This window comes from Pelodiscus sinensis, chromosome 26 (assembly GCF_052426305.1).
Source record: "Pelodiscus sinensis isolate ZL-2025 chromosome 26, ASM5242630v1, whole genome shotgun sequence".
Taxonomy (NCBI): Eukaryota; Metazoa; Chordata; order Testudines; family Trionychidae; genus Pelodiscus; species Pelodiscus sinensis.
Window position 1 is genome coordinate 19921270 of NC_143077.1, and position 11489 is coordinate 19932758.

Here is an 11489-nt window from a genome sequence, read left to right on the forward strand (position 1 = left end):
ACACAGCTCTGGGGCTGATCCCAAAGGAAATGTGATTTCGTGGCCCTTTCCTGCGCCGCCTCCGAACAGAACTTCAGTGGGGGAAGTCGACTGTGGAAAAGTTTTGCTATTGTAGCTAACAGCCAGCACTTTGGCGATGTGCTCCCCTCCATCCTGGAGAATTCTGCAAAGTTACATCACCTCCTGGTTCCCGCAGCCGGTTCCAAGCACACGCTCCCTTCCTTCCACTCCAGGGTTAATCTGTTTTCCTGTTTGTTCCCTCTTGCTTCTTGAGACCATATTTCAGAAGAGCTGCACAGGGTGTCCCTTTCCTTAAAACACTTTGTCCCTTTCATCATATCTGCCTGAAACTCCTTGCAGTGAGGTGGGGAAACGTACTCCTCTGGCCAGAAAGGAAATGAAAAATAACAGCAGAATCCCAGGGTAACATTCAAACTACTAGGCTCTCCCACCCTCCAAGTGACAGCCTGGCTCTTGGCAGACAGGAATCCTCTGCTGAGTCCTTTGGTACCTGGTAAGCCCCCAGCTCCTGGCCCTGTCTAGTATTTTACACACACGCCTTGTAGCATTTGCTGTTCTCTTCTGAGTGTTCCTTAGAGTCACAGACCAAAGGGACCTTGAGGGGTCAGCAAGTCCATTCCCCTGCCCTCACAGCAAGACCAAGCACCATCTCCCTGAAAAATGCCCATCTAACCTGCTCTTAAATATCTCCAGTGAGGGAGATTCCACAGCCTCCGTAGGCAATTTATTCCAGGCTACGCCTACATTGCGCTCTCTTGCGCAAGAACGTATGCAAATGATTCACGGCAATGAATATTGCCTTGCCTCATTTGCATACTTAATGAGCCGCCATTTTGCACAAGGGGCTTTTGCGCAAGAGCCGTTCTGCCTAAGAATAAGCAGCAGAATGGCTCTTGCGCAAGAGGGGGTTTTGCACAAGAAGCAGCATAGACTGTTCTTTCTGGCACAAAAGCCCCTTGCGCAAAATGGTGGCTCATTAAGTATGCAAATGAGGTGTGGCAATATTCATCGCCATGCCTCATTTGCCTATGTTCTTGTGCAAGAGAGCACAATGTAGACATAGCCCCAGTGTTTAACCACCCTGACAGGTAGGAAGTTTTTCCTAATGTCCAACCTAAACCTCCCTGGCTTCAATGTAAGCCCATTGATTCTTGTCCTGTCGTCAGAGGCCAAGGGGAACGAGTTTTCTCCCCCCTCCTCATAACACCCTTTTAGATACTTGAAAACGGCTCTCATGTCCTCTCTGTCTTCTCCTTCCCAAACTGAACAAGCCCCGTTCTTTCAGTCTTGCCTTATAGGTCATGGTTTCTAGACCGTTAATTATTTTGGTTGCTCTACTCTGGACCTTCTCCAATTTCTCTACATCTTTCTTGAAATACGATGCCCAGAACTGGACCCAAAACTCCAACTGAGGCCTAAATTACCTTAAAGCTCCTCTTTTCCAAACAGCACTGCCACCATCCTGGGGCCTTTTCTGTGTGGATAACATCCTCGGATCCCTGCAGCATGTTGGCATTCCTGCTCTACCTTCTGCGCTTTACAGCACAGTGATCAGAATCAGAGGCTCATGGAAATCAGAGCCAAGAGAGATTTATTATGTCACTTAGTTCGTAGTCTGAGTATCTCATGCCATCCCAGCCATGGCATCCCTCTGCTATTACACAATTCTGGACTTACCATCTGGGGGTTACTTTCAGTGCTGCTATTGTGTTTCCCTATTGTCTTTAGCATGATTATTGCATTTGTGTAAAGATTAGACGACTTAGAAACATCCCTCCTTTACCTCGGTAGGACTTTCTGCTTGTTTGCTTTACATCCTGGAGGGTTTTCTTACCTCTCGCCTCTTTGCTTTTTCCTTATTTTTTCTCTCAGTTTTCACTAACATTGATGTCAGCTGCTGAGCTGTCCATGTGGCTATCATCTCAGGCTATGTCTAGACTGCAGAGTCCAGGGAATGCATCCACTTTTTTGGAACAGTTTCCAAAAAAGCGGGTGTGTTCTCATCTATTCCTCGATGAGAGGAATAAGGGATGTTCCGTAAGGGATGGGTTTTCCAAAATTTGGCCCTATGTAGTTGGGACAAATTTTGGAAAAGCCTCTTCTGAAAAAAAAAAGGGGGGGAAAAGATATCCCCACAGTCTAGACGTAGCCTCAGCTGCTTTGTCCTTTTCTCTGCCACCTGCTTTACAATCTTCCTGTCCTCCATTCGCATGGGCTGCCTTTCATCCCCAACTCAGTAGATTAAACCTCTCAAACAGGCACATTGCATTCTGCACCATGCACTAGGCCCTGCTTCTTGGTGAATAACGGGGGTTTCCTCATGGTGATTCATTCGAATTTAAGTCTAACTCGGTTCCTCCCATGTTTGTTTCTCTTTTGTGTTAATTTGCCTGAAAAGTTTTCTTCTCGCTGATGTTCGGTGAAGGGACGTTTTGAGCCTGCTTTTAAGTCAGGTTGAATAGCCTCCCGGAAATACCCTCTCCCAGATCCCACCCCCGCTTTCCTGGCTTTTCCTTGGGGCTCTTTACAAGGATTTTGGGGGCTTGTTATAATTTATAGCAGGCTGTGCTGGTTCAAGGCATTGACAGGCACGTGTGTCCATTCATGACAGCGATAGAATCACAACCTAAGCATCCCTGAGCAAAGCGGTAAAAGGTGCACTCCCTGCCAGAGACGCTCCACAACACACTCCCCTGAGAACGCTCTAGTCTTGCAGGGCTGCAGCGTAACCTCTTCCCAATGCCAGAGGGATGGCAGCGTGTTTGCAGGCTTAACACTGCTCCTAAGGCCTGCCTGCCCGGGAAGCTGCTACACTGCACCAGACCATTGAGATGACAGGCAGCTTGGTCATTGAAGTATATTAGCTAATCCCTCTCTGGACATGTCTCCATTGCAGCTACAATCGCATGGCTGGCCCGGGCCTCGAGCTAAGGGGCTTATGCTGGTGCCCAGGCTCTCGGACTCGGCAGGATGGCAGGCTCCCAGAGCTCAGGCTGCAGCCCAAACCAAATGTCCACAGTGCAGTGAAACAGCCCCTTAGCGTCTGTGTCAGCCCGCACGGGCCAGCGGTGGGTGTCCAGCTGCAGTGTAGCCATACCCACAGTAGCTTCTGATTCAATAAAAAGAGCCCTCGTACCCCTGAAAGGCATCTCCTCGGTTTTGCAGTGCTGGGTCAGGGTGCCAAGCCCCACTGCAACCTGGGAAATGCCTGGTACATTTCGGCTATGTCTACACTCGTGGCTTCTTGCGTAATATGCAAATGAGGGTAAGCGTGGAATATCGCTGAGCCTCATTTGCATACCTAATGAGCCACCATTTTTTTTCAGAAGAGGCTCTTGCGCAAAAAGGAGCGTCTACACCGCCCCTTCTTGTGCAAGTAAAACCCTCTTGCGCAATGCCGTTACACCTATTACTTTTCAGGAAGAACGGCGTTGCGCAAGAAGGTTTAACTAGTTATACACCCTGTTGCCTACTTAGGCTATGTCTAGACTGCACTGTAAAATTGAAAAAAGAGACACAATTTGCGTCTCTTTTTTCAATTTAATTTAAAAGAGGCTATTTTGAAATTTGGCGTATCTACACGGTGCCACATTTCAAAATAAAGTGCTCTTTCGAGCCATTCCTTATTCCTCATAGGACGAGATTTACAGGGATGGAGAAAGAGCACGTCCGCTATTTCAAATGTTTTCCCAAAATAGTGGACGCATTCCTTGGACGCGGCATTGTTTTTTCGGGATACTTCTGGTATCTCAACGTAGCAACACAGTCCAGACATAGCCTCTGCTGTAAACGCAAACACTCCCCTATGTTCAGACACTTAAAGAAAGCTAAGAGGTAGGTCACCGAGCAGTAGTGGGGATGGATATTCAGTGTCACCATCTTGCTTCCTTGCACCTGATTTTGCCTAGAGACCAGCCACCCTGCTGCTCTTGTATCATGCTGTAACCATCTTGCTCTTCTTCTGTGTCTTCTTTCCCTGGTAGACCAGACGCAGGGCCAGCTCGAGCCATTCCTGCATCCCGGGCAGCAGGTGCGTGACGCATGCGCGGCTCTGCTCTGGGCGCACGGTGCATGCATGGCCCCGCCCCCCGGCGCGCTGCGCACCTTAGAGCTGCCATCAGGCGCCCCCCATAGGTTGGTGCCCCGGGCAGCTGACCGGCTATCCCCCCCCCCTTAATCCAGCCCTGCCCAGACGGTATTGCCAGGAGAGGAAATCCTGGCCTCATTAATACATAACCATATTGACTGACCAGTGCGGGAGGGGAAACCTCCCTTGCCGTCTGGACAGACCAGCTCAGCATGCCACAGAGCCCAGTCCTGCTCATGTAGCACAGGAGGCAGGCTGGCCTAGCTGTGCTGGAGGAACAGTTCTGTTCCTAGCTCAGTCGCTGGCTCCTTTTGCAACGTCTCTGCCTCGTCGTCCTGTCTGTGCCCTGGGGATGACAGTGACCTGTCTGGGAGGCTGCAGCCATGACTGTGGCCGAGGTGCTCGCGTGCCAGAGGAAGCAGCGCTGGAGCAAAGCCAGGGGAAGGAAATGCCCTTCTGAAGAGCCCAGCGAGGGTCAGGGAGCTGGGGGGCCAGGCTGTGTGCTCAGTTAGGGGACCCTCTCCCCCCTGTTTGGCGCCACCTGCTGGCCACACCTGTGAGCTGCCTCCAGCCAGCCCCTTCCATTCCACAGCACCAGAGGCCAAGGAGGGAGGCTCCATCATAAATGCCTTTGCCTCAGTTCAGAAGGTCTAAGTGACCGAGGGCCAGCGCCTTCTCCAAGGCTGGGGGGCTTCGTCAGATACACCCAGCGCGGGGTGACGGGGAAGCCAACTCCAGCACCAGCCTGTCTCCGGGCTCTGGAGGGCCAGGGGATTCATTCCACCCTCCGCCCGTATTATCGTTCTGTGGCAATGGTCCTTCAGCACGGGGTGCGGAACCTAAGGCCTGGGTGCGCCCCCCCCATTTGCCTGCATGTGGCCCCCAAGGCTCAGCCCCCCCCAGCATTGGGAAGCCTGCACTGGCACTCCAGCCCCTCTCCCCCTCCCCTGTGGGGGCAGCACACAAAATCTACCAGGCTGGGCCCCCCAGGCTCTGCCCGGGGAGGGGAAAGTCGGAAGAGGTTTTCTCCTTCTCACTCAAGGGCCACGTCAGTGAGGGTCTGGGGTTCGTTGGCGCCTTTGCTTCTCACTGCTGGGCCCCCGGGTTGATTTTCCCGTGGGTCAGTCCCCCCCCCCCCCATTTAGCACGTCTCTTTCCGGGAGGCCCCTTTGCTCCAGACACGTCTCGCCTCCCCAGACTGGCTGACCCCCGCCCCGCGGTGCATTCAATTTGCAAACCGGCTCCCCTCCTGCCTGAACAGGCCGGGGCCGGTGGCTCCCTGGGCGCACCTGCGAGCTGCTCCGCCACCTCCCCGGGGTGAAACCTGCCCCCCCCCCCCGTTCCGTCTCCTGCAGCTGGGAGGGAGCGCGGGCCCCGAGGCTACACAGAGCAGGGGGCCCAGGCGGGCCAGCAGCTGGGGGTGGGGAGCAGGGGCCAGGCCCTGCCCGGAGAGCAGCGGACACGGGGGCTGCCCAACGCCCAGGCCGGGTCCCGCTTGACCCGCCCTCCACGTGGGGACCCCTCGGACCTGCTGCTGCCCGCGCCGGGCCCTGCAGCGCCGCGTCCCTAGGAACCACGCGGGGGGCCGGGCTGCTGGCTGGCTCCCGCCCGCGCTCGGCTCTTGTTTTCATCCGCCCCCGGCCCATGCTGGGGGGCGGGCCCGGCGCCGTGACGCGGCGGCCGGGGCGCTATAAAGCACCTGCCCGGTGGGGCGGCAGCGCCAGGAGCGCGCCCGGCAGCTCTGGGCACAGGCAGCCCCCGGCCTCCCCCTGCTCGGGATGAAGCCAGCCGCCGCCGTGGCTCGCCGGCCCGCGGGCCTCCTGCCGCTCGCCGTCACCCTGTGCATCCTGCTGGGCGAAGGTGAGGCCCCGCCGGGCTTCGCGGAGCCCTGGGATCGCGCTGCGGTTGCAGGGGACGGCGCGTCCCGGGGCAGGCTCCGGGGACGCGTCCTCCCGGCTCCAGCGCGAGTTTCCAGTCCTCGTGCAGACCCCCCCCCACCCCCTCGCGGCTCTCCAGGCCCCGGCACTTGAGGGCCACGTGAGGGGGGGTGTCTAGCTGACCCACCTTGCAGCGCCCCCCCCCCCCGCGCAGCCTGCGCAGCGGCCCGCTCGTGCGCCCCAGGGACCCCGCGGGGCGCCGGCTGCAGCGCCCGGTGCTCGGGCCTCGCTCCCGCAGGCGGCAGCCCGAGCCCGGCTCCCCCGCAAGCTCCAATCACTAAATACACTCCCGGCCCGCAGCCACGCGCTGGAGGCACGTGCAGGGGACTCCGAGGGCCCCTCTCGCTGTCACCAGCCCCCGGGGGGCACGGACGTGACCGGGGCGCGCTGGCAGCGCCTTGCACATCGCTGCCCCCGGCAATCCCTCCTCGCTCCACGTTTTCTAGCGAGCTCCCCGCAGCCTTATGCAAGCGCTTTTATGGCCGCTTTTATGCCTAATCAGCAAGGCTGCGCCTCCTGTAAAACAGCCCTGGAAAGTGACAGGCACCTAACCCCTGATCCCGGGGAGCTGCAGCGTTTCCATGCCACGGCGCAGTCACCAGCGCTTCCACCTGTGGCAGGACCGAGCCGTTTCTCTTCCCTCCGCGGCAGGTATGGGACGGCCTCCCCTGGAATCCCACCTCGCTGCCGCCAGCAGCCGGCATCCCAGGACAAAGAGATGTTCCTGCAACAGCTGGCTGGACAAGGAGTGCATTTACTTCTGTCACCTGGATATCATCTGGGTCAACACCCCAGGGTGAGCACGTGCACTGTAGTCCCAGATACTGTTGCTGGTACTGTATAAGTCCTCTCTGATTCCTCTGGCTGGTAGCCCGGGGGCCAGGTGCTGAGAGGGGATAGAGTGAATCCCAGTCTGTGTGTCACCTGTTGCAGAAAATAGGGCACCTGGTCACTCCAGAAAATACCTGTTTCCTCCTGGGATTACAGCTGCTTGCTTCATGTCATCAAACAGCTGGCAGTGAAAGCTCTGGACTCAGTCTATTGAGACCATATAAATAACAAGGGGGGGGGGGATTTACTAAATCTTCCCCCTTTAAATAGCCACCGTAAAGGAACTAAAATGGGGCAATTCCAGCTTGCCACAAACTTGAGTCTGTTTTGCACGTTAACTCCAAACCCTCCTTTTCGAGACCAGTGTTTCTAACAGGGTGCTAGTGACTTGGCAGAGCTCTGGCTGTTTTCAGACTGTGGCTGTCACCTTTCTATCCAATCCAAACAGGCATTCTTCCCTAGGTGTGGCTGTAAGTCTGCCTGCTAATGTGCAGTCATTAGTAACACCTGGCTCTGAAAATAGCTGCGGTCTCTGCCCGTCCCAGAGGCAGGGAGGAGTTTGGAGGTGATGGGAGCAGATTGTGATCAAGGATGGAAAGGGAATGTGCCCACATGTCAATGCCTATAAATGCTGTGACCAGAAGAACCTGGTACAGGCCAGCCCTGCCTTTGCACTTGTAACGTGCCCTGTGCATACAACCTGGTTTCCTGTGGTTGTGAAGGGGATGGGAAGCCGCTTTGACTCTTGCTGTAGCTGGGCATTGGCAACTCCTACTAGAGACCAGCGTATGGAAGGAAGCCGAACTGCCTGTGCAGTTAAACAATCGGTATTTCTGTGTGGCTACAAGGAGGCTAAAACTCCCCTTGCATCCGGTACCTGCTGGCTGGTGCTGGTCTAGGGGCTGGGGAGGAGAAAAGGGGTGGGTGGGAGGCGGGAGCTGGATTTTATAGCTTTAGAAATGCCATTGGGCTTTCACCCTGTGCCCAGGGATGAGTGTTTTTATTATTATGGCTTCAGTTGGCTCCCTCCCAAGCCTGCCTGCCAGATCTGCTGGCTAGTAAAGACGAGTTGCTTATTTGTGTTCTCTGGTTAACAGACAAACCGCTCCCTATGGCTTGGGGAGCCCGCCAAGGCGTCGCAGGAGATCGCTCGGCAGGTGCCAGTGCTCACACTCGAAGGACAGCGTCTGTGCAACCTTCTGCCAGGCAAAGCCTTGGTGAGCCCGATGGGTCCCTGGGACCGTCTGGCAATGGGATGACCCCCCCCCCCTCCACTGACAGGCAAGGGGTGCTCTGCACAGGCTTGGGGCTCAGAGGAGCTGGACTCGTGCAGTCTTCGGTTGCTGCACTGTTCTCAGGCAGCAGCTGGAACCTGTCCAGTGGCTTGCACACCTTCCTGGAGAAGTCCTGGCACGAGGCTCCTTACTGCTTGTGGAAAACAATGTTCTCTCTGTCGCTGGGGTGGCAGCACCTGGCAGGAAGTGCTGGTATGACCATTGCATGGGGATGAGGGGCGTGGGAGAGCTCTGCAGAACTCCCCTGCCCCTCCTCTGCACAGGGTTAGCCACTTCCTTCTGCTGCATTGCAGGGCAAGAGAATAAATCCTAGAGCCCTAGGGTGGGCAGAGACCTCAGGAGTCAGAGTCCAGCCCTCTGTCCAAGACAGGACCAACCCAACTCAATCAACCCAGCCAGGGTGTTTTTCAAACCGGGACTTAAAAACCTCTAAGGAGGGAGATTCCACCCCCTCCCCAGGGAACCCAGCCCAGTGCTCCACCCCCTCCCCAGGGAACCCAGCCCAGTGCTTCTCCACACTCCTGGGGAAATAGTTTTTCCTAATATCCAGCCTAAACTCCCGACTGCAACTTGAGCCCATTGCTCCATGTTCTGCCATCCGTCACTACTGAACAGCCTCTCTCCAGCCTATGCAAAGCAAGGGGCTCACATGCTTGTCTTGGCTTGACTTCCAGGTATCTTGGGAATCTGAAGCTCCCACCCAGCCGTGGTGTATAGGGAAAGAATCCCCGCAGCAGTGACATGAAGCATCCACAGACGGGCCTTCTGAGAGCTCCAGGGTAAGGAGTCTGTTCCCACTGGAGCTAAATACACAAGACCTTGCCCCCGGGCACGCCCTGCCCCCTAAACCGCCCTTCTCAGCGTGTGAAATCCCACCGTTCTGATTCCAAGGGTAGCTTTTACTGCAGTTCCAGCTGGTCCTGTCAGGGGACCTGCAAAGGTCTGGAGAGGGGAATCCTTTGTCATAGGATTGTAGCGCTGTGATTCTCAGGGCTGCCCCATCTTCTGCCAGGCCAGAACTTGGCTAGAGCCCATCGTGTGACTGGCGTAGGACACTGGCTGTCACTCTCCTCCGCTCTAGTTACAGGTGAGATGCTGAATGTTTGGTCTTGTCTGTTCACAGGGACCTTGCTGACACCCAGCGCCCTGGATGGCGGCGCCGTTCTCGGAGGAACGCTCGACCAGCAGCCTTGTCTTGGAAGAAAACGGAACAGGTAGAAATCCTGTTTCCTGGAATTATCTGGAGTCCTGCGGCTGCCACTGGCTGAAAGAGCAGAAGCCAAGGAAAAGCAGGGGCCAATGGGGAAGGCAGGAGAGGTGGAAGAAGCAGAGGCAGCAGCCCTCCTGCTGAATGACCCAGCGCTGCTCAGCCCTTCAGAGACTGCTGTCAAATGGACACAGGATCCCCCTGGGCATGCTGTGACGGTGTGACCTAGGTTGGTGGCTGAAGATGCGGTTTGTCAGCCAGATACCAGCTAGATTCTGCACTGGATTCTTCGTGCTCAGCACTGCCTCTGCAGTCAATGCACTTGGGCATATCCAAAGCCTCGCTCAGTGTTCAACTTGGCAGCACCAGAACATCCTGCGTCGGAGACCTGGCCTGCTCCGTGTGTGAACAGGGTTTCCTGCAGGTGTGGTTTGGCAGCCATCCTAGACTGACTGGGGCTCTTGCCGACTGGGGCTCGTCTTAGGACTTTTCCTCTTTACTGCTCTGCCAAAGACAATCCCATGTGCCATGAATTGGGATTCCCATTAACAAAGAACCATGGGAGAACCACCCCGGTTCTGGCTTTCTCTTGCTAAGCCATTGGCTTGAGGCCCATTCTCCAGGAGGGGTTCAAGTTTAGGCTGCAAGAAGTCTGTTTAGCTCCGAACCGAGGTTCAATCCTGCACATCTGGCTCTGCAGCCAGTGAATGGGGAAACTCAGAGCTGCATCTCCTTCATGGTCTGTGTTGCAGGTCGCGTTTGTGCCACTCAGAGCCAAACTACTTGTCCCAACCAGCACGGGGGTGTGGCTGCTGTCTCACGCCCCCGGACGTGGAATTGGCTGGGTAGAACATTGCAACTAGGTTAGTCTTCGCTTCGCCCCCAGCTTGCTGCTAGGCAGAGAACACCCCCTACCAGGAGAAGCTGGGGGCAGTGCAGAGGTGGTGGGGGCCCAAGACCAATGATGCTGATGTGCCAGGTAAGGCTCGTGGGAAAGCTAGAGCCCCCTAACTCTGGTACAGCCCCTGAGCCAGGGAGCAGACAGGTTGGCATGACGTGAAGTGAAAGCCCACCGAGTTGAGAGGAGAGCAGCTGCATTTGGAAGAGCCATCGGGGCCAGTTGAGCTTCTTGCAAGAGGGATGGGCATAGACTGAGCTACGTACAGCCCTGGAGCATCCTCATTCCACTGGCCCTCCAGGCGAGCTGCTCTGGAAGAGCCTCTTGCCAGACTGATGGAAATGCCAAGGGGCAGTGGGGGGTTGGGCTCTTAGATTTTCTATAACTTCTGCTCCCGAGCCTGGCTGGAAAACATTCGCCTCACTAATGCAGTTACACCCGCACGCCTGGAATCGCTGCTGCACGCCCGCTCTTGGCTGTGGGCTCGCCTGTCCACCCACGCTTACAAAGGCTGTTGCTGGACAGAACCAGATCCCTGTCGTAGGCTAGTCCCAGTGGGCATGCCAAGCATGGCCGCAGCTGAGATTTTAAGAACTAAAACAATGAGACCAACTCACCCACGTGTAGGACTTTAGCAGCAGGTCCTCTTGTGTCTAGAGCTGGAGAGAAAACCCACATTTTTGGTTGGGGATTTTTTTGACTTCTGAAGGGTAAAATCCTCCTGAAAGGCCGGGATAAATTCCTGGTTGAATGGGAAGCTTTGCACATTCAATGACACAGCTCAGTATGTTAAACACAATCAAACAACTGCTCTGTGGGTCTTAGTGGAACGACCCTTCTTGGAACGGAGTAAATTAGAGCATGCACCTGTGGAGTGCAACAGCCTGACGGTTCAGTGTATTTATTTTAACCTTTTGTTTAGACAGTAAACTGCAAACACGTCAACTTGAATTTGTAATAAATGATGGCAAAAGGTGACATTCTGATTTCTTCCTGCCTCCCTGCCCCCCCGAGAGCCGGTGGCACATGGGAAGAGCCTAGGCGTGTAATGGAGGGAGGTGGGGAGCAGTGGGTGAGGCTAGAACGTAGCCGGGCTAGCTGTTTCCCCGTGTGGTAGAACGGAGACATGGATGCATCTGTAAAGATGGGAAGGAATGGGGGGGGGGTGCATTTGCTTCTTACAAAAACACAAGGCCCAGGTTTCAGGGCGGGG

General features: G+C 55.6%; 1 protein-coding gene across 1 annotated transcript; it reads left to right on the plus strand.

The window, feature by feature from the left end:
* Positions 1–5814: 5814 nt before the first annotated feature.
* Positions 5815–11254, plus strand: EDN2 (endothelin 2). Its single transcript, XM_075908673.2, has 5 exons — positions 5815–5968; positions 6697–6841; positions 7974–8093; positions 8846–8950; positions 9295–11254. Exons 1-4 carry the CDS (start codon positions 5887–5889, stop codon positions 8886–8888), a joined length of 390 nt encoding a protein of 129 aa, XP_075764788.1. The 5' UTR covers positions 5815–5886; the 3' UTR covers positions 8889–8950; positions 9295–11254.
* Positions 11255–11489: the final 235 nt, after the last annotated feature.